Here is a 27,000-nt window from a genome sequence, read left to right as displayed (position 1 = left end):
TCTAGGCAGTGGTTTGGGCGACCTTTAAAGCCTCCCACTAGGTAAACCCATGAATGACCCATGTCCCTGTCCTTCCCTGAGCAGCTGCCTACCTCCTGTGCTCCTCCAGCCCTCCACCTCCTTCCCTCCCCAAACCCCCAGCACAGAAAGCTAACATCAACTCGTGGCCACCCCTAAGTTTACCCTCCACCCCCAACCTAGGATCATTGGGTCAGAGACTGAGGACCACCAGGTTTGTCTAGGAGAGGCTGGGGAGATGGAGAGACCCGCACAGAAACTAATGCCAACCTTTGCCCAGGTGACAGGTGCCACACAAGGGATGCTTCAAAGATGGACATTTGGGGCTAAAACATAGAAACCAGAGGCCATTTGGATTCCTGCTTTTGCCTCTGTAGCTAGGTGGTTGGAGCCCACTCTTCACACCCCAAAGCTTAGTTTCTTATCCACCCAAAAGAAAATAATCATCTTACAAGTGTGCTGTAAGCATGAAATGAAAAAGGAGTAAAGTCTACAGTATAATGTTCTCCTACTACATGCCCAGTACTAGTTTAGGTATTTCCTCTATTTCTGAACTCCTCTGGCAGGAATTAGACATCATTACTATTTTATATCATATTATATTATATTATTATTATAGTATTTACAGAAGTACAATCACAGTACCTAGCACAGAGCAAGCTCACAAAGGGAGATGCATATTTATTGTTTTAAATGTGTACTCTGCATTGTACAATAATTGAGACATTGGAAATTAAAATCAAATAAAAATATGTAATGAGAAATAAAAGCCATGCTGTGAGGAATGATAAAATATAGTCAAATGCTTAGACCTAAATATAATAATGCAGAGTATAGGGTACATACACATATGATATATACTAGACCAATTTGTAATATATGTATAAATGCACAATATGTGTAGGTTATGTACACATGCTAAGCAAATCCATAATTTAAAATTCACCTCTAGCTTAAATGTGTCTCAGAACTGCTATCTGTAGAATATTGATACAGACAATAGTAAATTTTGACTCTACTGCAGCCTTAAAAGACAAACAAACAGATAAAATACATCAGTGTGCCAAAAGAATATTATTCTATTCTCCATGTACTTTTTCCATTGAGAAGATGAAGGATTAGAAGCAGCTTTGAGCTTTAGTGCTGCCCCCCCTGCCCTGCCCCCCCAGTGGAAAGAAAAATGGAAAGAGACTAGATTTTCCAAAGCTGTTCTGATGTGTTAATGTCACAGAAAACAGGTTGAATGGCTTCCCTACTGGTAGATTTCTTGCAATTAGACTAGGTCCTTTCTCACTCTACTACCCTCACCAACTCATCCTGTTTCTAGTCTCTTTTATGGCAACAAGAACTTTCTTCTCTCTCATTTCTAATAGACATGGTCCTGTTCATGGAGCCTCATTTCATAGAGAAGAGGATTTTTTACTCCTCACTCCCATGCACAGCAGAGACCCTCAGAGCTCATTTTCTCAGAATTACAAATGAATGTCCTTCATGAATACCCCTCGTATTTAACCTCTACTCACATTCCATCAGTGCTCAAATATCCTTCCAGGACACTCCGTGCTTACATTGTAGTCTCAGCTCCCATGCCTGAATGCTTCAACTGTTCTTTGGAGAGTTTTTGAAGTGGATGACATCTGAAGATTTTCTTGATTTGCATTTAATTATGAGATTGACTGTCCCAAATGTGTCCTTTGAGCCTTCAGCCAAAACCAAACCATGTCCTTCCTGCTTCAGTAGCTCTATCCATATCACTGCTAGAACGGATTCCATGAGCTAGTGACAGAGCCCTGTGAAGTAGCCTTGGAAGCCAGGCTCAGTGACAACAGAATGGACCAGAGTAAAACTGAATCCTACATTGTGCTGTTCAGCGGGCGAGCATATGCCATCAAATATTTTCTATTTGTGCAAGTGTACTAGCCTGGCTTGATGAATTGGTCTTTTTAGGTCTAGGATGTATCTTCTAGAACAGACAGGCCTGCCTGCCTGTCTGTCTGTCTGTCTGTCTGTCTGTCTGTCTGTCTCTCTCTCTCTCTCTCTCTCTCTCTCTCTCTGTATTTCTTTTTTGGTTGTAGGGATTGAATCTAGGACCCCATATATGCTATGCCTGCACTCTAGTTGAGCTACATCTCTAGATCCAGCCATAAGCATTATATCTTGTATGCAAAAGGTTCAAAAGCTATTAGGTTCTTATTTTTAAAGATATTGACTCAAAACTGTACAATTCCACTTTAATCTGGAACACTAGTTGATGTAGTTTGGGTCTGTTCAGGTGTGTTCACATGAAGAATGTTTTCTGCATTCAGATGATACAAGTACTTTGGTCATACTATGTCTTTAGACTTCCTGTGTACCATCTTTATCTTCATGGTCTGAGATATTTACAGGGTTGGAAACAAGGAATCTTTTCTTCTCTACCTATCATAGGGTTCTACAGTCTCAAAGTTATATGGAACCAACTCACTGCAACATTTTAGATACTGTTCATCATCCAGTCATAAAACACATAGTTGGTAAACATGTCAGCAACCATATTCGCTCTGGGGTTTTTTTTGTTGTTGTTTTTTATTGGTTGTAGGTCTTGAACTCTGGGCTTAGCACTATCTCTCAGGTCTTCAGTTCAAGGCTAGAGCTCTACCACTTGAGCCACAGTGCCACTTCCAGTTTTCTAGTGGTTAATTGGAGATAAGAGTCTCATGAACGTTCCTGCCTGGGCTGGCTTTGAACCACAACCCTCAGATCTCAGCCTCCTGAGTAGCTAGAATTATAGGCATGAGCCACCTGCACCTGGCTTCTCTCTGATTTAACATGGCTTTTATGATTTGTTTTTACCTACCAGTGTGAAGTGGGACTGTCTACCTGGGACAGTTATTCTTGGATCTCAGAGATACATAGTGTTGAATAACCCATAAGAATCAGAGTTGGAGCCATCTAAAAGGTCAAAATATAACCCTGCACCATGAAGATTAAAGGTTCAGTCTCAGAATGCCAAGACTACTTGGCTTAAATAGAAACTAAAGACAAATCAAGAATGAAACTAAGGCAATTGTCACTAAGTATTAGACAGGAGTTTGATGTCAGAAGGTGACTTTAGAGTTATTTTTATGCACCAATTTACAAGATTCAGAAAGCATTGTTTAGGAAATTAATACAAAAAGCACTATTAAATTTGGTGACACTCCTTTGAGGGTTCTGTTAATGAAAACTTTGAGACATGTAATTTTGACCTCTCATGCCAGAGGTAAGCAGCCATTTCTACTTTTATTGTTCTACTTTTATTGTGGGAACTCTCATCAACCTCTCTAAAAAGTTGAAAATATAGGGCTGGGAAGGTAGCTCAGTGGTAGAGTGCTTGCCTTGCATGCCTGAGGCCCTGGGTTCGATTCCTCAGCAACACATACGCAAAAAGAAAAAAGCCAAAAGTGGCGCTGTGGTTCAAGTGGTAGAGCGCTATCCTTGAGCTGAAGAGCTGAGGGACAGCGCCCAGGCCCAGAGTTCAGACCCCACGGCCGGACCCCCCCCCCCCCAAAAAAAAGTTGAAAACAACAAAAAAAAATCATTTGCAATAATAAAAGGCATACCATGGTCTGTAAAGCAGAAGAAAACAAGATTCTCACTGTCTGTTAAAGGGTCTGCTACAATGATTAAAGCCTGATGAGAAGGTTTGAAAAACCAAGAAAGACACAAGGTAAAATGCAAAGCATTATTTTCAGCCATACAAAAAATAGAAAGATTGACTTGCATAGTTTGGAAGTAATCTTGAAATCACACTATAAGATTTATTCAATGCACAATCAAAATGCAATAAATATTCTTGAATGAGTGACTGACAACTTTTAAAAAATCAGAATAATTACTTTCTGATGTTGCTTTTCATTTGTCACAAAAGATTATTTTGGATCTCTCCCTGCATTAAAAAGTAAATGACGAGTCATCAAATTATAGTTCATTTTAAATGTCACATTTAATAAATGAACACCTTTAATAGACACAAACACATGATAGAAATAACCTGCATTTTTGCAGATGTCACTAATTTGAATCCTAGGTTAAACCTTAATCACACTCAATCTACCTAGTACCCAAAGCCAAGGTTCTGATCACTCTGCCGTACTTATTTTCAGATCAGAATTGGGAGAAAGCTATTCCTTGACAATATTTTTCAGATGTTATATATCACAAGAAAATTTCCATCATAATCCTGATAATGATCATAGTCATAGCTGGTCTTACCCATCCTCAAAATATTAGCCAGCCCATCAATCTTTATGTTCCCTAGATGAAGGCCTGAGAGAAATCCTCCTCCTAACTGAGAGTATTAGGAGGTGGGCTAGGTAATCCCAGCACTTAGGAAAAAAGATAGGAAAATTAGGAGATGGACATCAGCCCAGACAACATGAATAAAACCCTTACATTCCTCTTCAAACATCACTCCCACCAAAAAATGAGAAAATAAGAGGCTTGGGAAATTCCTTAGCAAATCTGAGAGTGCCCTCTTGTGGCGAATCCAAAAAGTAATTTTCTTCATTATTGTGACTTTTTTTTTAAAAGTCCAATTCAAATACAGTATCTTCTTACATGATTTGCAAAGAAATGAATGCACATGGGAAAATGACAAGTAAAATAAATGAAGCATAGGGAGAAAAAGCATGCATGTTTTCTCTAAAATGTGCAAGTTAGGTCTAATTTGTAAATATATAAGTAAAAATATACAGGGTCACATGCATGTATATCAAATACATTAACCAAGTATGGAATGTGCACAGGAGACTTCAAATTGTGTAATTCTGTTAGAACTACTAAGTCATTGTCTGACATAATGAATCCCAGGAAGTTGGCACTTGAGGTGATTGGGGACCTCTCCTGGACTACAGGGCTTGTGGAGATAATTGTGTTCAACGGAGATGTTCACACAAATAAAGAATGGAGATAGAGACCAAGTGCTGGTAGTTGATGCCTTAATCCTAGCTACTCTGGTGTCTGTAATTTAAAATTTTAGTTCAAAACAAGGCCAGGAAAGAAAAGTAAGACACTTCTCTCTAATTAATGAACAAAAAGCAGAAGTAGAAATATGGCTCAACTGGCAGAGCTCTAGCCTTAAGAAACAAGCTAAGGGACAGTGTCCAGGCCCTGAGTTCAAAACCCAGTATTGGCATGCACACACATTTTAAAAAAGCAAAATGGGGTTGGGCAGGTGGCTCAATGGTAGAGTACTTGCCTTACATGCATGATACCCTGGGTTCAATTCCTCAGCACCACATAAGCAGAAAAAGGCAGAAGTGGCATTGTGGCTCAAGTGGTAGAGAGTTAGCTTTGAGCTGAAGAGCTGAGGGACAGTGCCCAGACCCAGAGTTCAGGCCCCATAACCGACCAAAAAAAAAGAACAGAGCTAGATTCCCTGTCAAATTGTCACAGGCCTGTGGTGAAGTTCTGAGTGTGATCTAATCATGAAGCAAAACTACATGAATTCAGACAGGATCTGAAGGTTAGAGAGGGCTTATGTAACTCCATCCAGATCAAGAGGGCATGGCCAAAACCAAATGAGCAATGAAATACAAACTCCGAAAGAGTGGCTATGCAATATCTTCCCTATTACATTGGTCTAGCCACTTGTCCTTGGAAGCATTCCTAGTGAAAAGTTTGGAAAGAAGATGAAAAGAAGAAAAGAGATTGGTAAAAATAAAACATTCCCCTCTCTCGTGTCACTGTGAGAACTTAGATGACCACAACTTCTCAAGGGAATCTCTGGGTATTTTCCTGTAACACTGGCTCCAAGTAGAGAAGCCAAGTCACCGACATCATTGAAGCCACCCTCTGACAAGCTCTCTCTACTACTGGTGAGCATGCTACCCAGGTATCCATACTTAGTTGGACAGAATGCCTTCGTCAAAGGAAAAAGAAGAGTTGCCAGATGACCTATGGCTAGGAAGAAGTTTGGCATCCTCCTAGGATGCCACCCTCACTGCTTCTCACTCTGTTCTGGTCAAAAATCAGACGGTGTTATGCCAGCTGCTAGGCCCTCCCTGATGTGACCTGAGCATCTAATTTCATTTAGCTAAATGGACATGTCTATCATAGATATTGACCCAGTATTTCTCACACTCTCAGAAATTACTGGACTCTGAATTTATAAAACTGAATGAGAAATACAATTTTACACAAGTTCAGTACTGAGAGAGACTACACGTGGGCCTCACACCAGTGTTTTGGAGGCTGAAGGCACATGTTAGTTCCAGTTCTAGTGACTTAATTTTTTCAAAGAGTGAATTGGTTAGACAAGCGTTTCTGCTGCCTTCTGGGGTTCACTATACCTAGACTCAACTCAAAGCTTCATTATGACAGACGATGCTGATGATGGAGGAATCTGTTTCCAAACAAGCTCTCTTCGGCTCTTTTCATTTCTCCATGAGATTTAAAACAAACAAACAAACAAACATTCATGGACTGTTAAGTGAATTTTCCCAGAAGGATTAATGGGAGAGAATGGGAGAGGAAAAGAATCAGAAGTTCTGACAAAAAAAAGAATACTCCAATATAAAGACAGAAACACACACAGAGAGAGAGAGAGAGAGAGAGAGAGAGAGAGAGAGAGAGAGAGACAGAGACAGAGACAGAGACAGAGACAGAGAGACAGAGACAGAGACAGACAGAGACAGAGACAGAGAGACAGAGAGACAGAAACAGAGAGAGACAGAGAGAAAGAGAACAAAGCACGCATACACACACACACACACACACACACACACAATCCTTCAGGACTATGAGGCTGGGTTTTATTGGAAATCTTAAATAAGATCTTTAAAATGTTACAAGTGTTATAATTCTCCTGGAGGCAGTTAAAGACAAGTAATGTTATTACTGTTGTTAAGTAGCTATAACAGGAAGACGTATCAAGTGTCATTCTGTTCCTCTAGCAGTAATGTAGATGCTGCACGAAGGCAGGTGAACTTGGGCTTCAACATGCAAAGCAGGATTGTTAAAAATATGAGCAAAACTAAACAAAAAACAATGAATCCCTGAGGTGAGCTTTAGTCTGAAACCATTCCTGCACACAGATTCTGTGTGGACACTTCACATAGGCTCTGACTTGAAATGGACAGGACTGAGCTTAAGAGAGTGGTTCAGAGCCCATTAGTTGTGGGAGAGGGTAGTGCTTTAGTCTCTCTGCTGAACTTTTCATCAAAAGTGTATGTAATCAAGATACTCATAATAACCCAGATTCCATAACTCTTTAAGCTATTCATTATTATATAGACATGTAAAAATCAGTTTAATCTATACCTGAAGACTTCAGAAAACTATTTTGCTCAAGTTGAACCATTTCCTCATTTTGATTTAAATAGCTGGGATGCCATTGGATTTGACCAGGTAGTTAGTACAAAAAACATAGAAAAGTGTCATTTGATAGATAAGTACAACTGATAACACTGCTGAGTTTTTGTTTTGTTTTTAAGAAAAAGGTGATAAGAACTAGGTACATTTTATATTGCATTCAAATCAGTGACCGATTTACAAGTTTAACAGTTTAAAAGTTCCCAATATGATAATTTGCTAGGGCAAATAGTTGAGTATATAAAGGTAACTAAGTAGATTTTAAATTGTGAGGAGAAACAGTAGTTATAATGCCTTTTTCATACCTCTGTGTTATTTTTTAGTAGACTACAAACATGATCTATGATTGAGACCCTAACTTCATATATCGTCATAATTAGAAAAAACATAGCTAGTGTGTGCTTCTAATTCTATCTAATGAGAATCATTGAAAACACTCATTTTCCAGCAATTAGGCAAGAACCCTTTTCTGTGAGTGTCTCTAGCACTCACTGGTATTTCTTCATCATATTGATAATTTTATCATACACCATCCAGTGGGTGCTCATGCCAAAAATAAAATCGATATGATTGTACTCAGGAATTTCCTTGTGGTACACCAAGTTGGGGATCTGAGTCAGTAAGATATGGATGTCATTGGTATCTGCCAGCCAGTCTCGAGCCCCGTTCCATAAGGCTATGGGCACAGGAATGTCTTTCACATTGTACATGGGAGGGTAACTCTACAATAAAAAAAAGAAAGAAAGGTTTATTATAGTTTTCAAAACGGCAATAAATATAATCTCCATTAGACACTGTCCAGTAAGTCCAATTTGAGAATAACAGACTCAATTTTGAAAATCTCTTTCAGAATCATTTCAGGTAGCCATTGCAAGAACAAAATGAAATCTATACATGGGCACCAGTGGTTCACCCCTGTAATCCTAGCTACTCCAGAGGCTGAGATCTAAGGATGAAGGTTCCAAGCCTGGGCAAGAAAGGCTTTGAGACTATTATCTCCAATGAACCACCAGAAAAATGGAAGTGGTACTTGGGCTGAAAGTGCTAGAGCACTACCCTTGAACACAAAAGCTCAAGGGAAGCACTGTTCTCATGAGATGCAGAAGAGCCATAAGCCCAAGTTAGCAGGTACTAAGCCAGATCCTTCTACTTTCTCCTTTTGAATGTAAGAGGCAAGTCACAAAAATTCAACTTTGGTTTCCTTATCTTTTGTGGGGGGTGGGATGGCGGGGGTGGGTGTTGTATGGCTTAAACTCAGGGCCAGGGCCGCTGTCCTGAACTTTTTTGCTCAAGGCGAGTGCTTTACCACATTGAGCCACAGTGCCACTTCTGGTTTTCTGGTGGTTATTTCGAGATAAGAGTTTCACAGACTTTCCTTCCAGGGCTGGCTTTGAACTGTGATCCTCCCATCTCATCCTCCTGAGTTTCTAGGATTACAGACATGAGACGCCAACGCCAGCTCCTCATCTTTAAATCAAAGAAGACCATGTCTAAGTCACAGGGATGCTGTGAGAATGAAATAAGAAAACAGATCAAGTAGCTTACACATTAGTGTGCTTGGCGTAAAAGATGCTAATTCTGTCTGTGCAGGGAAATGCTTACACAATGTCCCAGATCCCATAGCCAGAAACCTGCAATACAACTGGAAGTACTTGAGTCTGCAGGGCCTGTGCCCATGCTTGCTCTGACTAATGCATGGCTCTTATTTAGAGTCAGGCAAAGGATGGAGAGAGAAAGACCAGTCCACAACACCACCTGCAAACCTGTGAGCTTCTGGAGAGGATAGAAGGAAATCAAATACCACCTAGGCATTTTGTAGTAACTAATACAGCCAGAATCTCAATAAGGTAGGCTGGTTTCCTAGAGATGTTATTTGGGGGGCCATTTACATTAAAAGACTGAAACCTTTACCTGCTTGTAGTGTAGGTAGTTCTTGACACTGCTTCCCCAGTCAAAGGCTTGAAACTTATTAAGTTTTAAAATCTAAGAGGAAAATAAAACAACAAAGTGACATATCATCAGAGATCACTGGATTTAGCCAAGTCATCAGAATTGAGGAGCTGGGTTGCCATTGCTCACTAAACTGAAAAGTAGCTGCCCATTTGCCTCAACATGGCTCAGACTTACTCCTTGCAACTCTGGGAGTTCACACACACCCCAACTCACAGAACTGGTTCTTTCTGACATATAGTTTATCAAGTAGGAGTTAAAAATGCTCAGAAATGTAGTAGAATGTTGCTGTTAGGATATGTGAAGTAAACAAAAGAAGATAAACTGAAATATGACTGAGGGGGATTGTGAGCACCTAAAAGAAGAGCATGAGTGAACAACAGAACTTTCAAAGGCCCAGGCCATTGCTTAAATGCTAAGTGTGCTCTGTCAACATGGTAGGAACAATATGCATTCCAGGGGCTCCTCATCTAAACCACAGCAAATTCTGATATTTAGCCTTCCAGTCTCTACAAGCTAAGAACTTCAGGCCAGGAAATGACTCCTTATAGCTGATCCAAGGGAAGAGGGATTCATGTCTGCCTAGACAAGTTTTGAAACTTGATTCTCAGATCTCAGCCTTCTGAGTAGCTAGGATTACAAGTGTGAGCCTCCAGAGCCCAGCAAAAATATGTCATTCTCTCTCATTCCAACATTCTACCCTAAGTGTCTATTTTTAAAACCATGCATTTGTCAACATTAGTATAAACCCAAATCTCATCATTTTAACAGCAATATTTTATTAGAAGATGTCCTTTTCAAAAGCAATAAACTCTGGTGCTATAACACTAGCTACATGGGAAGCTGGTATCTGGCAACTGAGGTTCAAAGTCAGGCTGGGCAGAAAAGTCTATGCGACTCTTATCTCCAATTCATGAGCAGAAAGTTGGGCCTAGAGGTGTGGTTCTAGTGGTAGAACTCCAGTCTTACGCTAAAGAGACAAGCATAAGCTAAAGAACCATGTGCAAAATGGAGGCTCTGAGTTTAAGCCTTAGTAGCAGTGCGTGCACGCCCATGCTCACACACACACACACACACACACACACACACACACACACACACACACACACAAAACACACACACAACACACACAGACTGGTTCTGCCTGCCTGCCTGGTGGTTGGATATCATGACATAAAACACTTAGAGTACCTTTCTTTGAAGCTTAACAGCAAATTATTTTGTATTTAAATAAAATTGCCTGGAAAAAACTCTCAAAGTTATCTGGCATTCGACATAAACTCATGAAATACTGTCAAGGAAAAAAAACGAAACAATAGGAGAAAAATAACCTACTTGTACATCTGCTCTGCAAAGGTATATAGCAGAATTCAGAGATAGCTCTCATCTCTAAATACATATTTCTAATCTGTAAAGAGCTATAGAACAATTGTTTCATTGAAATGTTCTTATTTTGTTCTTATTTTGCTAATATAGGATCTGGAACAGACATAAATTACTTCTGTGATAAAAATGAGCAAAACTAGCCGGGCGCTGGTGGCTCACGCCTGTAATCCTAGCTACTCAGGAGGCTGAGATCTGAGGATCGCGGTTCAAAGCCAGCCCGGGCAGGAGAGACCGTGAGACTCCTATCTCCAATAAACCACCAGAAAACCAGAAGTGGCGCTGTAGCTCAAGTGGTAGAGCGCTTGCCTTGAGCTGAAGAGCTGAGGGACAGCGCCCAGGCCCAGAGTTCAAGCCCCATGACCGACAAAAAAAAAAAAAAAAAAAAAAATGAGCAAAACTCTGTTTTCAAAGTTAGTGATTCCCCTACACACTCATCTTTGGTGTAGCTCTGTTTATCCACTGACATTCCAAACATATCCTGTCCACAGATGACTGCTGAAATTACAGCATGCTATCTCTACTGCTACTCGAAAATCATGCTTTATGAAAGAACACAAAAAAATATGAATCAATGACAAACAGATGAAAGGGAGGAAAGAGAAACAGAGAAGAAATAGGTAATAGGTAAATACATAATATGTAAAAGAGGTAAAGAAAGGAGAAGGGGGCTGGGAAGGTGGCTCAGTGGTAGAGCATTTGCCTTGCATGCATGAGGCCCTGGGTTCGATTCCTCAGCACCACATAAGCAAAAAGAAAAAAAAGCCAAAAGTGGCGCTGTGGCTCAAGTAATAGAGCACTAGCCTTGAGCTGAAGAGCTGAGGGACAGCGCCCAGGCCCAGAGTTCAGGCCCCACGACCGGACCCCCCCCCCCAAAAAAAAAAAGAAAAGAAAGGAGAAGGCAGGGGAAGAAAGGAAAGAAGATGAAAGACAAACCTCACAGCTGTTTGGTGACCTTACACACAACATGTGTGCATCATAGAGGGTAACACAGGCAACACAAACACAGTGACCAGACCAGGAAAGAAACCAGATCAAACTTTTACATAGAATGGCTTTTAGTTTGAGAAGCTGGAGAGAGAGGTACATGAATGTATACTGCAATTTTCTGACAACTAGATTTTCCCAGACAAAGCTGCCCTTCTGAAAGGCCTACCTGCCTCCAGTGTAATACGTTTTGCACAGAAGTTCCGGCAGGATTGTGTGCCCCGTAGACATCCACTCTTGACTGTATGATAAACATGACAGATTAAAGAATGAAAACAGCTTTAAGGTGATACTGAAAATCAACATATTTTGTTGTTTAAAGAATTAAAAACTACAGAACTACAACCTCAAATATATGCTCTGACTATAACTATGTCCTATAAAATATGAATAAGCATAGAGAGTGTGGAAGAATATAGGTTGCAATCACAGGCCATTTTTTCACTTTAAACTTTTCTTTAAAATATATGTTTTATTGTAAAAACACTGTACAAAGGGGTTACAGTTACATGAGTAAGGTAATGAGTACATTTCCTATCAAGCATTGTTACCTCTGCCTTTGTTTTTCCTCTTCCATCCTTCCCTCCCCACCTCCCAACTCCTGCTTCCTCCCCCTGACATTGTAAAGTTCATTTTCAATATAGTGTCGTGTACATCTCACTGGTACAATGGGTCAACCTGTATCCTTATTTAAGCATTTTGTTTTTTCCTTTCCTCTCCCCAAATTAGAAAAATGTATATACAAAATGCAGGGCACCAGAATCAAATGCAGTGAAAACAGGGGTTATGCAGTGGTGGAAAAACAGACAAAAGAAACAAAAAAATCACATAGTACATTATAAATCATTAAAAACAATAGCAAGAAAGAAAAAACCACTTGTGTCCCTATCTTGGGGTTCATTTTGCTTAACATCATTTTACAGGGTCATATGCACATAGCTTTTGACCTTTTCTACTTGTCCCAGAATATACTAGTTATTGCAAATAAGGGAAACCATGGGACCTATGTTTCTTTGGGCCTGGCTTATTTCATTTTCCAAGTCTTTCCATTTCCTAACAAATGGAGTGGTGTCATTCTTTATGATGGAGGCATAGAATTCCATTATAAATATATATATATATTCCGTTATATATGTATATATACATATATATATGTGTTTGTGTGTGTATATATATTTATATACATATAGCACATTTTCTTGATCCATTCATCTACTGAGGGGCATCTGAGTTGGTTCCATATCTTAGCTATGGTAAATAATGCTGCAATAAACATAGTTGTGCTGGTAGCTTTAGTATGGTCTTGTTTGTGATCATTTGGGTAAATGCCCAAAAGTGGGTTGCTGGATCATAGAGGAGCTCTATGTGTCGTCTTTTGAGGAACCTCCATACTGCTTTCCAGAGTGGTTGAACAGGTTTACATTCCTATCAACAATGCAGTAGGGTTCCCTTCTGGCCACATCCCCTCCAGCATCTGTTATTACTAGATTTCTTGATTATAGCTATTCTAACTGGGGTGAGGTGAAATCTCAATGTTGTTTTGATTGGCATTTCTTTTATGGCAAGAGAAGTTGAGCATTTCTTCATGTACCTATTGGTCATTCTTATTTCCTCTTCAGAGAAGTCTCTCTTTAATCTTTAGCTCACTTGTTGATGGGGCAGTTGTTTCTTTGAGGATTTGTTGTTGGGGGATTTAATTTTTTGAGTTCCAAGTATATTTTAGATATGAGACCCTTGTCTGTTATATGGCTAGTGAAGATCTTCTCCTAATCCGTGGGCTTTCTATTGATCTTGCTAGCTATGTCCTTTGCCATGCAGAAACTCTGCAGTTTCATGCAATCCCATTTGTCCAAGCTTTCTTTGATTTGTTGTGTTTCTGGGTCTTTATTAGGAAAATTTCAGCCATCACAGGCCATTTTTATTTTCTTCTTTATGCTCTCCTGAACTTGCAAAATTGTAAATGGCAACTACACTTCCTTTAACAATAACAAAAAAAAGTGTTATTACTTTGAATGATTCACTACAGTCTTTATGGCAGAATTGGGGAGTCTGTTAATTAGCCATGGATGGTCTCAAACCTATGATCCACCTGCCTAAATCTCTCAAATCCTGGGATTATGAGGAGTGTGGTAGACAATGCCTGGCTTTATTTCAGACTTTTCAAACCTATTTTCAAAATTCACCATTATAATTTACATTTAGGTTTATAAAGAAGAGGTTATTTCTGGCCAATGATTTGCATTTGATAAAACAAATAAATGCATATCTAACACATATAATATATGTGCATATATTTGCATTTATGAATGTGTCTTATATATGTGTGTGTACATAGGAAGGTATGTGTGCATATATAATGGAAACTCCAAATTGGAACACACATATTTGTTAAAAAGAAATATGTAACTATTGTGGCTTAAATTGTGGCAGATCCTCATATGCAACTCTCCACAGAGCATAAAAGCAACTATGAGGACAGATGCAACCATAACCACCTTCTGAAAGCACTCTTGATCTTGAAAGAAAGGTCCTTCAGAGCTCTAACAAGGTCATTGCTGTGTCTCCCACATCATCCAAACTAAGTACATTCAAAGATCAAACCCATTGAGTGTTTAAATCCATTCTGAACATAACTATACATACCATATTTAAATTCCTCTCATCAAATCCACACACGAGAAAAAATAAATTTCCACAAAGCTCCTTCAGAATTGCATGGGTGCAAAAGTGGATGCTCAGCCACTTAATGATTGGATTATCAGAAAAGACTTCTGTGTGCCCTAGTATGGCCTGCAAAATATAAAGAATCCTAAGATCATCTCAGTATTTCCTGTTGGAATAGAAGCTTCCACAACTGCCTGCAGGACCACAGACCCAATGTCTCTCCCAGTAGCCAGGAGCAAAATGGAGACAAGTCGATATTCAAACCAAGATACTCAACAAGTACAGAGATGTTAGAGAAATGGAATTGAATTTTCAGAGTGAAATACAAAAACTAAATACGTTTGTAACAGATGTTTATAAAGGGCAAGAGCCAGGACCCTTGACCCAGGGCCAACCCAAGTTAGTTTTCCATGATGAATGGTAGTGACTTTCGGAAAAGCAATCAGTGCTGGGACTAGTCAGCACTATTCTAGAAACTTATGTGCATGTACACCAATATGAGCCATCGTGGGATTTTTAGTGATAAAACATGAATAGTACAAAATCTATCATTTCAATCAATTTTATGTGTTCAGTTCAGTTGCAGTAAATGTAGTCACACTGTTGTGCAAAATCACCATTATCCATTTCCAGAACATTCTCAACCTCCTACTCTCAATTTCTGTTCACATTAATTAAACTGTCTCATTCCCATCCTCCTGCTCCCATTGTTGCATGCTTTTATAAGGAAAGCTTTATTGAAACACAGCCACATTATCTGTTACTATTGGCTGTTTTCATTCCACAAGGGTAGAATGGAATTCTAACAAAAGACACCAGGTGACCTATATAATAGTTTAGGGGGGAAAATTGTCAAACACTTCTCTACAATATCCTTAACCAGTGGTCAGCAAATATGTGATCAGGTACTGCCAGGGCAATCATTAAGTCCTTAAGATATGTAGTATGCAAGAAGAAACAGAAGAAATCTCTTTTTATATTCAAATCAATTCTATCTCTTGCTCATGTCTACCACCTAGAGGGACAAATGAGAATGGGAGGCATTTTCAGGGGTTAAATTATCACTCCTTTATAAAAATAGACATAAAGTTCTTAACTGCCAGTATTTTCGAATGGCCTTACTTAGAGTTAGGGTCTTTATAGAAGAATTAAGTAAAAATAGATGTCCTTAAGGAAAGAGGAAATGTGGACGTGGAGATAGATAGGAACAGAGGGAAAATAAAGAAAAAAAGAAGTCAGAAATTGGAATGATGCTTCCACCAACAGGAATGGCCAAAAATTGTCAATAACTACTAGTAGGGGAGAAGCATGGAACAGATTTGTCTTCATAGTCTAGCAAACTAATACAAGTGGGCACATAAGTATTAATGGGTAGATCTCCAGAGGGCAAGTACCACCTGTCTCCGATTTGACGATTAATTTGTCCTTTCACAACCTAGATGGCACAGGGCAATCACTTGCCACAGTGACTATAAAAGTGAGGTTTTTTTTTTTTTTTGCCAGCAAACAGCATATTCCCTTAGTCCAAACTTTAATAAGTAATAGGAGTATACCCTAAAATAATGATGAAAAGCATACTATGATGAATACAGAAGCCAGTAATAGCTGCTTATTATTATTATCCAGTATTATGCACTGTACATAATTGCATATGCTAGACTTTTAGTGAGGGCTGGTAATATAGTAGGTTGGTTTATACCCGCATCACCAGTATAATAGGTTGAATTGTGAATTCACTTGGTGAATGTTCAGCTCTATTATGTTTAGCTCTATTATGATCTTACAAGAGTGCCACCCAATATGTGGTCCCTTATCAAAAGAAAGCACATTACATGCTGCATGATCATGTAGCTTCCTGGACAAGATTTCAATTATGCACATTTGTATAGATGTATAAGATATCTAATGCAAGAATAAAGAGCCTTCTATTTTCAGAGGGCTTAAACCAACTTCTCTTGAATGCTGTTTTCTCCTTGAATAGAACTTGGACCTGCAAAGATAGAGGCTGAGGGCTGATGTGTTTGATGGCCATATTGGAGAATATAATTAAATAGCATCTTTACATCATCATCTTGTGCTTAGGGATGGGCCTGTGGAAATCGTGCACACCCTGTCTTCCATCTCCCACACACTGTTATACAAGAGCTCATCTCTGGAATAAAAGTCTAGCACTGCTCATGTTAAAATAATATTTCCTCTGTAGTGGATAGAAAGCTGGACTAGCATGTTAGCTATGCATACCCACAGCTGCAGTATTCACAAAAGCTACGCCTCCACAGGCCCCTACCTGTAGCAAGTAGGGGTGAAGGAAAGAAGAAAAACCAATGCTCTGCTAAGAGCAAACCCAGAGAAGAACAGCAGAGTCTCCCTCCAAGGAGCAGTGCTTCAATCTGAAGAGGAAACCTGTTGGGAGAGGAAATCTGGTGGCAAGCCGTGTACCTCTAAGAAATCTTCAGGGAAGAGTCCTAACTTGGTTAGAGGGCTGGAACTGAAAACCAGTGAAACCACAGGAGCCAAGGCAAAGAACATTTTGATTTTTTTGGCCAGCTTGGGCATCTGTGAAAATGATATAAAACCTGTGGGAACAAAAGGAAGATAAGAGGAAATTCCATCTTCTAGGACTTTTCTTCTCAGAAAAGGCAAGAGAGATCTAGCATCACTTGTGAGGCCCTCCAGAAGCAGCCAGAGAAGGTACTGAGGCAGGTCCCTACATTCTCAGTAGAGACATTTGATGGTTATGATAATGAATAATTTGCATTTTCTTTAAACTTTACTATATTTTCAATTTTTCTAAAACATACTTATTTTATAATCAGCATAAAATACGTATACAGCTTTTAAAATCATTCAGTATAACCTGTCAGACTTGTATTTCATGTAGATTTTACCTCTCTTTTTTCCTTCTCTTTCTACTTAGTTTTATATTTATTTACTTAATTTTTAGGAACTAGGGATATCCCAGAGCCTTTCATAAACTAAGCAAGTGATATATTACTTAGCCACACTGCCAAGCTCTCCACTGAGCTTTAAAAGTTAGCATAGCTTCTTGTTTCCATTTTGAAGTCTCTGACCATAGAAAGCTTTCTTTTTTAAAAAAAAATAATTTTATCTTCTTGTAAAGATGCTGTACAGAGAGGTTACAGTTACATCAGAGAGGTAAGGAGTGTATTTCTTATTGGGTATTGTTACCCCTCCTTTGTTTTTCTCCCATTACCCCTTCCCTTTCCTACCTCCCCCACTCCATCCCCCCGCCCCCCGACAAACATAGTGTCTTGTGGGTATCATTGTTGCAATGGGTCATCCTGTGACCTTGTTTCAGCATTCTGTTATTCCCCTTTCTCTCCCCAGATTAGATAAATGTATATACAAGATGCAAAGTACCAAACTCAAATACAGTGACAACAGGGATATACCATAGGAGGAAGAACATTCTTCTACCCTCCCACATCCCACGGAAAAAATATAAAAGGATGGGGCTCACATTAATTTTTTCAATTTGATAAGAAATACACATACCATATCTGACCATTTATAGCAAAATCTGAATTTCCATATAAGATCATATATGAAACTACTTTGTCCCTTCTGTGATCTTAACTTAGCATTATGAAAAGAAACTATTTGAACGATGTGATATTCTTATATTTCACATATGAAAACAAGTATAAACTCCATAATACAGACATTCTATCAGCCTCCAGTCCTTGCTCCATACATACCTATGGTGGTGCCTTGAGAATGACCCACATAATACAACTGCTTTTGGCCAGTTTTATTCAGAATGTAGTCAATGGAAGCTGGGAGATCATATTTTGCCATCTCATCAAAACTAGAATCCAAACAAACAAAGAAACAAGAACTAGCTCATAAAATATAAGACTGCGTAAATACAAAAATGAAATTTGAGGCATTGTCACATACTAAACTGAGTAAGCCAACGCTGAGCTCAGGAAACTGAACATTACCTATGATGACAGAAACATCCTCGGATTCCACTCCATATATGACCCTAATCTTTCTTTTTTTTATTGTAAAGATACTATACAGAGGGTTACAGTTACATGAGTGAGGTTATGAGTACACTTCCTCTTGAACATTGTTACCCCCTCCATTGTTTTCCCCCTACCATCCCTTCCCTCCCTACCTTCCCCGAGGTTCTTTTTTTCTTTGATTGTGATTAAATGATTACATAATTTCCCAAATTTCACAGTATTGTGGAATAATGATGCTCATTTAAAGTCACAAGTTCATTCTAACTTTCCTGGAGCAAATTGTCTATCACAGTCTATAACATATAATGGTGTTCACATGTTACACACCGTACGTGTGATCAGCAGCATGGGGATATTTAGCAGTGGTTCAACCAGATGAGTGGGAGTTCTTTGTTTCTTAAGTCCTGTTAGTTTTGTCATATCACCTAACATTTTGGATTTAGCATTCACTTATCAGGGAGACCATGTACCGTTTGTCTCTTTGCTCTTGGCTTACCTCGCTCAACATGATTCCTTCTAGCTCCATCCATTTCTCTGCAAAGCCATTATTTTGTCATTTTTTTTTTTTTTTTTTTTTGTCGGTCGTGGGGCTTGAACTCTGGGCCTGGGCGCTGTCCCTCAGCTCTTCAGCTCAAGGCGAGCGCTCTACCACTTGAGCTACAGCACCACTTCCGGTTTTCTGGTGTTTTACTGGAGATAGGAGTCTCACGGTCTCTCCTGCCCGGGCTGGCTTTGAACCGCGATACTCAGATCTCAGCCTCCTGAGTAGCTAGGATTACAGGCATGAGCCACCAGCACCCGGCTATTTATTTTGTCATTTCTAATGGCTGCATAATATTCCATTTTTTATAGATACCACAATTTTTGGATCCATTCATCTGTGGTGGGGCATCTGAGTTGTTTCCATATCCTAGCTATTGTGAACAGTGCTGCAATAAACATGGAGGTGCATGTGTCCTTGTACATTGGTTCCTGTTGTTCAGGGTAGATGCCTAGAAGTGGTATGACTGGATCGTAAGGGAGGTCAATCTTTAGCTTTCTAAGGACCCTCCAGACTGCTTTCCAAAGTGGTTGTATAAGTGTACATTCCCACCAGCAGTGTAATAGGGTTCCTCTTTCTCCACATCCCCTCCAGCATTTGTTGTTGGCTGATTTGTGGATGTGGGACATTCTGACTGGGGTAAGGTGGTATCTCAGGGTTGTCTTTATTTGCATTTCCTTCACCACCAGGGATGATGAACATTTCCTCATGTGTTTCTTTACCATTTTTATTTCTTCATTTGAGAAATCCCTCTTTAATTCCCTTGCCCATTTAGTAATTGGTTTGTTAGGTTTGGGAGGGATTAGTTTCTTGAGTTCCCTGTATATACAGGATGTTAACCCCTTGTCTGATATATTGCTGGTAAATATTTTTTCCCAATTAGTTGGTTGTCTTTCTAGCTTGGTTGCAATACATTTAGCTGTGCAGAAGCTTTTTATTTTAAGGTAGTTCCATTTGTCGAGTCTCACTCCAACTTGTTGTGACCCTGGGACTCTGTTCAGGAAGTTCCTTCCTGTGCCTATTAGTTCAAGTGTCTCTCCTACTCTGTCCTGCAGTAGTTTCAGAGATTCAGGTTTAATGTTAAGGTCTTTAATCCATTTTGAGTTGATGTTGGTGCATGGTGATAGGCTGGGGTCCACTTTTAGTTTTCTGCATGTGGCTGCCCAGTTTTCCCAGCACCAGCGGTTGAAGAGGCTGTGTTTCTTCCATTGTATGTCTTTGGCTCCTTTGTCGAATATCAGCTAGCTGTAGGCCTGTGATTTATTTCTGGATCTTCTATTCTGTTCCATTGGTCTTCGGGTCTGTTTTTGTGCCAGTACCATGCTGTCTTTGTTATTATAGCTCTGTAGTAGAGTTTGAAGTTCGGCATGGATAGCCCTCCCATATTGTCTTTATCCCCTAGAATTGTTTTGGCTATTCTAGGTCTTTTGTTATTCCATATGAATTTTTGGACTGTTTTCTGTATTTCAGTGATGTACGTCATTGGGATTTTAATAGGAATTGCATTGAATTTGTATATTAGTTTTGGAAGTATTACCATCTTTACTATATTAAGTCGGCCTATCCAAGAGCATGGGAGGTCTTTCCATTTCCTAGTGTCTTCTACAATTTCTTTCTTTAACTTTTTATAGTTTTCATTAAATAGTTCTTTTACATCTTTGGTTAGGTTAATTCCTAAATATTTTATTTTTTGGGAGGTTATTGTGAATGGGGTTGCTCCCTTTATTTCCCTCTCTTCTTGTGCATTGTCAGTGTACAGGAAGGCAATTGATTTTTATGGGTTTATTTTGTATCCTGCTATTTTGCCAAAGTAATTTATGATTTCTAAGAGTTTGGGAATGGAGTTTTTGGGATCGTGAAGGTATAGTATCATGTCGTCTACAAAAAGGGATAGTTTAACTTCTTCTTTCCCTATGCGGATCCCTTTAATGTCTTTTTCTTGCCTTATTGCCCTGGCTAAGGGTTCCAGGAGTATATTGAAGAGGAGTGGAGACAGTGGGCATCCTTGCCTTGTTCCTGATTTTAGGAGAATTGGTTGTAGCTTTTCCCCATTAAGTATAATATTGGCTATTGGTCTGTCATAAATGGCTTTTATTGTTTTTAGAAATGTTCCTTGTATTCCTATTTTCTCCAGAGCTTTTAGCATGAATGAATGTTTAATTTTATCAAAGGCCTTTTCTGCATCTGTGGCGATAATCATGTGATTCTTGACCTTGGCTCTGTTGATCTGTTGGATTACATTTATTGACTTAAGTATGTTAAACCATCCCTGCGTCTCTGGGATGAAGCCTACCTGGTCATAGTGTATAATTTTTTTTATGTGTTTCTGGATTCTGTTAGCTAGAATCTTGTTAAGGATCTTTGCATCTGTGTTCATCAAGGAAATTGGCCTGTAATTCTCCTTTTTGGTTGGGTCTTTGCCTGGTTTGGGGATGAGTGTGATATTGGCTTCGTAGAATGAGTTTGGAATAGCTCCCTCCTTCTCTATTTCTCTGAAGAGGACCCTAATCTTTCTGTATATTGTCTGCTTGTCTACTTGGTTTCGTCAATGTTGGTACATAAAGTTTCAGGTTTTTTTTTTTTTTTGGTCCAGTCGTGGGGCCTGAACTCTGGGCCTGGGCGCTGTCCCTCAGCTCTTCAGCTCAAGGCTAGCGCTCTACCACTTGAGCCACAGCGTCACTTCCGGCTTTTTTCTTTTTGCTTATGTGGTGCTGAGGAATCGAACCCAGGGCCTCATGCATGCAAGGCAAGCGTTCTACCACTGAGCCATCTTCCCAGCCCATAAAGTTTCAGGTTTTTAAGTCACATTTTATTGTTATTACACTACTTTCGCACTGCCCATTTATGACATTCGTCCCTGGCATATATTTGGGTAGTTCTCAGTTTTTCACTATCATAAGCAGGGTGACAATAAACACAGTCTGTTACAAATCCTTAGAGAAGCTCTAGAATGCAAGACTAGACACACCCAGAATGCTGAGCTTTGCTAATGCCTCTGACATCAATTGTAGTCTAAAACTAGGTAGGTATGTATATGAGTGGTTTTTTTCTGGGAGGGGGGCTTCATGATCACATGAGCCAATTATTCCCATACATTTTATAATATGCCAGGCTCTGGAGACATTCTTTACCTGTCAGCCTTCCCTAAACCTTATGAGATAGATGTTCATTAGCCCTACTACATAAGTAAACAATCAGGTACAGAGGGATTATGTAATGTATAAACTGTCATGTGACACCTATTTTTGAATCCAGAAATAAGAGACAGAGAAGTTTCTGAAAGGAAGAAAAATGAAAATCTGGGAAATGTGTTTGTGGAGGAGAGGAAAGGTAGCTGACTCCAAAGTCCCATACCACAAAGAATGCCAAAACTCCCAGCTGAATATCATTATGAATGTAATAGTTCCTTTCTAATTTACCTTAATACTCATTACTAGATTCCTGGTAAGTTTTCAAACTTTCAAAAGATACCAGTATCTCCCCTCTGTCATACAACTTCAGAGTTATTTATGGATGGCTTCTTCTGCTGAAGTCTGTGTTTCTATCTGCTTTTTAGGTGTCACAGAAATGGATTCAAGTCATAATCAACTGCAATGTACCTGAAAGCCCAGAATTCATCTTGAGAAACTGAGAGAGTCTTGTGTTTCCGAGACCACGTGTTTCCTCTACTGTTTCCCATCCACACATCAAAACCAGCATCAGCAAGCATGAATCCCAGGCTGTTGTTGTCGGTGTTTGTAACCCAGTTACTGGAATCGGCTATGAAACCATGCTGAAGATAGACAACTGTTTGGGGAGCTGAAAAACATAAGTTTCAAAACAAACATGATATTTTGATGAGCTTAGAATTGTTTTTAAAAATACCAAAATTGAAACAAATTAAAATTTTGAGGTGGTATTTGCATTTATATAAGATTATATAACATGTCTTTCTTTAAATAGTACTGACTAGGTGGAGCCAAATCTGTACATTTTATGTGTGAATATGTGTGTGTGTGTGTGTGTGTGTGTGTCTTTGTTTCTGGGAGTCAAAATCAGGGCCTAGGTGCTGTCCTTTATCTTTTGTGCTCAAGCCTACCTAATGCTCTGCCACTTGAGACACAGCTCTATTTCCAAGCTTTTGTCAGTTATTTGAATATAAATGTCTCATGGTCTCTCCTGTCTGGATTGACTTTGAACCATCATCCTCAGGTCTCAGCCTCCTGAGTAACTAGGTTACAGGTGTAAGCCACTAGTGCCTGGCTAATCCTATACTGTTATAGCATGTCTGGTCACAAACACTGACTTAACCAGCAAAAATATTTGACTATGTTTTGACAAATGTGCAGTGTTTTTCACAATATTTACATTTCTCACAATTATTTATAAGGAAACAAGCCAAGCAAAGAAGTTTGCATGTCAGGCACTAACAATCCTTGTTAGCAATGTCCCCACCTCTGGTCCTCAGCTCCACCCAGATCTGAGCTCCTCCCTGATCTGAGCTCCTCCCTGTCCTAGAGTTCTGGCCCTATAGTTGGGCACTCCTCCTCTCTGTCCAGAACTACCTGAGCATGCACCTACCTCACTTCCTGCCCCAGACTTACCTGCCACCAGGATCGGGGCAGATGCCATGTGTTCACTCTCCCGGGAGATACGGCCACTCTAGTAAACCTTATAATAATCTTTCTCTTGTGCCTGCTTGCCTCTGCATGGTCCCCTGGGATGGTCGTGAAGGAGTGTTACCATCCTAACTAAACATGAGGCTGCGATCTGAAGATTGAGGTTTCACTAGCAAGCTGGGACAGAAAAGTCTGTGAGACTCCATCTCCAATTAAAATGCTGGACTCCAAGAAATAGAGCACCAGATATTGAGCAAGCAAGATTAGTGAGCATGACACCCTTGAGCACACACTATATGCCAGAAAGAAAAAAATAAAATGTAGTGCACAATAATACAATATCACTATATATCTATAAAAAGCTAAAGTCTGAAACCACTAACAGCACCAACTGCTGACAAGGATATAGAACAATGGGAATTCATATCATTGCTGGTAGGAAGATAAAATGGCAGAGCTACTTTGTACAAAATTTGGTAAGTTCTTACAAAAGTAAACATTCTCTCATCATACAATCTTGTCATCATGTTCCCTGATGCTTTACTAAAAGGAACAGAAGATGTATATCCACACAAAATCCCACAAGTGGTCTAAAATTTCTATAATTTGCAAAATAAGTAAATAAAATTAAATTAAAAAAACAAGTTGTTTTCCATAAGTAAATCAGTAAATAAATACATCCACATAACCAAGTGAAGTCTAACTCTAAAAAGATATGAGTTATCATGCCAGGAAAAGACATAGTAGGTTAAATGCCATATTGCTAGTGGAAAGGCCACTTGGAAAAATTGCAGTCTACATACCATGGAAAACTTCCAGAGATGATAAAAAGATCAGCTCTTACCAGAGATTGGAAAAGAAGTCATAATAAATAGGCAGAGCAAAAAAAAATGTTCAAAACAGGGAAACTATGAAGATATGTATTGAAATAAGGAGACCAATTCTATGTTTCCCCTAGATAATAGGCCCTTGTTTTCCCCCAGATTGTTTCCCTAGATGGTTTGCTTATATGAACACTTTTATTAGGTTTAACTGTCCTCCTCTGGTTTTCTTTGCTTATGTATAACACTTTTGTTAAGATAAATTCCTCACACTCTGTAGGTTTTGACCTATATGAGCTTTGTGCTAGCTGCATTCCCTGCCGCTGATCTTTGAGACCAGTCCTCTGGCTCTCCAGTAAAGATTCATGATTTAGCCTCTTAAGTGGTAGCTCCTCTGTTTCTCCCTTAAAATAGTATGATACTATAGTAGTAGATAAATGCCATTATATATTGTTCTAATCCATAGAATAGACTGAGAGAGGTCCTTAATGTAAACTATGAATTTTGAGTGACACAGATGTATCCATTTAAATTCAGAAATTATGGCAAATATATAATTGAAGAATGTTCATAAAAAAGGAAGTATGGGAAGTCTCTGGCTATTGATGTTTCGGGTACCTCTATTCAGAACTGGAAGTCTTTGGTTAGTCAGCTTGCTTACCAATTTTGCTATAAAATTAACACTTCTCTAAAAAAATAAGGCTAAAATATTAGGGTGATAGTGATTAACATGTATTTTATTCATGAGCTGCTTCATTAAATGGAATCCCTTTGTACAACAACTTAAGATAATTTTAAAAAACAAGTTGAAGCCAGGAGCCAGTGGCTTATTTCTATAATCCTAGCTACTCAGGAACCTGAGAGCTGGGGTGATAGGTCCTTATCTTGAGGCCACAGAACAGTACCTTGATTCACTAACACTTGGCCTTGCAAAAGATTTAAATCCATTCCCAGTTGGGCCTGGAGCAGATATCCTGGTTTGCCTCCAACTGTGACCTTATTTCCCACATTCTGCCCCACTATTAATTACTTTCAAACCACCTCCACTAAATAGTTCTAGCATTCTTTCAGACCGACTAAATACTTTCTTTGCAAGCAAGGAGTGACTGTCTAAGTTTGGCTAGGGCCCCTGCCCTGAAGAGTTGTTCTGGTAACATGTGCTGTTGTATAGCAGTCTCTTTGTCTACTCTCTCTCTCTCTTGCCATTTTTCCTCTTTTTGAACCTAACATATAGTGTTGAAACCTAGGAGAAGAGGTATAGTGTAGAATTCTCCTTCCTCTCTTTTTATTTCTCTTGCTATAATCTCAAAGTAATCCAGGCTACTTTTCAGATCCTCAGCAGGAATATGAATGAATCAACCTCCCTGTGTATCTGTCTCTGTCTCTCCTGCCATCTCTCCCTCTCTCCCTCCCTCATCCCTCCCCTCCTTGTCTCCCTCTGTCTCTCCCTTTCTCTTTCTTTCCCTCTGTCACTGTCACTGTCACTGTATCTCTCTCTCTCTCTCTCTCTCTGTCTGAAATTTGGCAAAGGTTCTGTCAACAACTCTACCAGTGACCATTTCCCACTGACAGACCCCGCCCCATCCAACACTGGTATTCCCATTGTGTTTCTTTTTACTTGCTGGTTTTTTTTTTTTTTAAGAGTCCAATGCCAAAACTCCTCCTGCATTTGAGATCAGGTCATATGGAGCAGCAGGGAAGCAAGCTTGGAGGCAGTGGGACACTTTGAGGATGTTGGAACTGATGTATGGCCTGTCAAGTCCCAGCCCTCTGATTGGGCAGTTAGGGCGGGAAACTCACCTCCCCAAATGGGCCAATGACCTAAGTCCCAAGGGACACTCTGTTAGGGTATCATCTAAATGGTCTGCCTAAATTGGGGCTTTCTGATTGTGTAAAGAATGAGGAACATGTTTTCGGCACAAGGTCTGGCCACAATTAAAATTAATCAATAACATAAAAATAACTTAAATTGGGTACTTTCAGGACCTCAATTCAGCATGACCCTAAAAAGTACAGAACACTGTTCCCAATTCAGCAATACCTAAAGAACATTTCAATGCTATGGAAAGTGGCCTGAGGTCCCTCATATTCCTGCCTTTGTCTGTCTCCACGCTAAGTCCTTTAGGTTAATCATGCAATGCACACCAAATCTTTCTGTTTAACCATCTCCCCAAACACCACACTTTTACCTGTCACTTTTCCCAAAAACTTCCTTGAATTTTAATCTTGCTGCAAAAACTCTTCTTGGACTTTGTCCTCTTCAAGCTGTCTCACCTGTCCCTCCCTTACAGGGTTCCTTAGGTGGGGCAGGAGGAGGGGAAGAGGGAGCTTGGGCATCTGTGCCCTGTCTCCCTCTTCTTCCTTATTCACAGCCTTCAACCTTCCTCCCTACTCACAAGCTTCTCAAAGCCTACTCCCCTCTTGAATGAGTCCTCTCCTCACTGGCCTTGGCTCCCATGCTCCCTCTGAAAACCTTGACTTCTTTGTGTCTGACCCTACTGCATACTATAAAAATGTTTATATCACTCAGTCTTACAATTTACCCAGCATCACCTATGCATCATGGTCTTCTCCTTAAATACAATTGTAACTATTTCCACAGGAAGAAAAATCTTCCCCCATTTCTGTCTGGATTGAGGACAAACCCTATTGCTTGGCCCTGCAAACTTTTTCTATTATTTAGATTTTAAGTACTTTTTTTCCTCAACAAATAT

At 39.5% G+C, this 27,000-nt stretch overlaps 1 protein-coding gene across 1 annotated transcript; it reads right to left on the bottom strand.

Moving 5' to 3' along the window:
- Positions 1–7,838: 7,838 nt before the first annotated feature.
- Positions 7,839–16,039, bottom strand: LOC122115864 (lysosomal acid lipase/cholesteryl ester hydrolase-like). The gene is made up of 5 exons (XM_042689435.1): positions 16,034–16,039; positions 14,314–14,460; positions 11,840–11,911; positions 9,262–9,333; positions 7,839–8,072 (listed from the first exon to the last, which is right to left on the bottom strand). The coding sequence occupies exons 1-5, from the start codon at positions 16,037–16,039 to the stop codon at positions 7,839–7,841; spliced, it is 531 nt and encodes a 176-aa protein (XP_042545369.1).
- Positions 16,040–27,000: the final 10,961 nt, after the last annotated feature.

The sequence above is a fragment of the Dipodomys spectabilis genome, unplaced genomic scaffold (assembly GCF_019054845.1).
Source record: "Dipodomys spectabilis isolate Male_0828 unplaced genomic scaffold, ASM1905484v1 ptg000125l, whole genome shotgun sequence".
NCBI lineage: Eukaryota > Metazoa > Chordata > Mammalia > Rodentia > Heteromyidae > Dipodomys > Dipodomys spectabilis.
This window is presented reverse-complemented; position numbering and strand designations above follow the sequence as displayed.

What these genes read in the sequence shown, in the direction of transcription:
- LOC122115864 (XM_042689435.1), bottom strand. An exon ending in ATGAGAGGAATTTAAATATG is followed by an intron (nt 11,912 to 14,313) that starts GTATGTATAGTT and finishes TTTATCATACAG; the next exon opens with TCAAGAGTGGATGTCTACGG. An exon ending in ACGTATTACACTGGAGGCAG is followed by an intron (nt 9,334 to 11,839) that starts GTAGGCCTTTCA and finishes TTTTCCTCTTAG; the next exon opens with ATTTTAAAACTTAATAAGTT.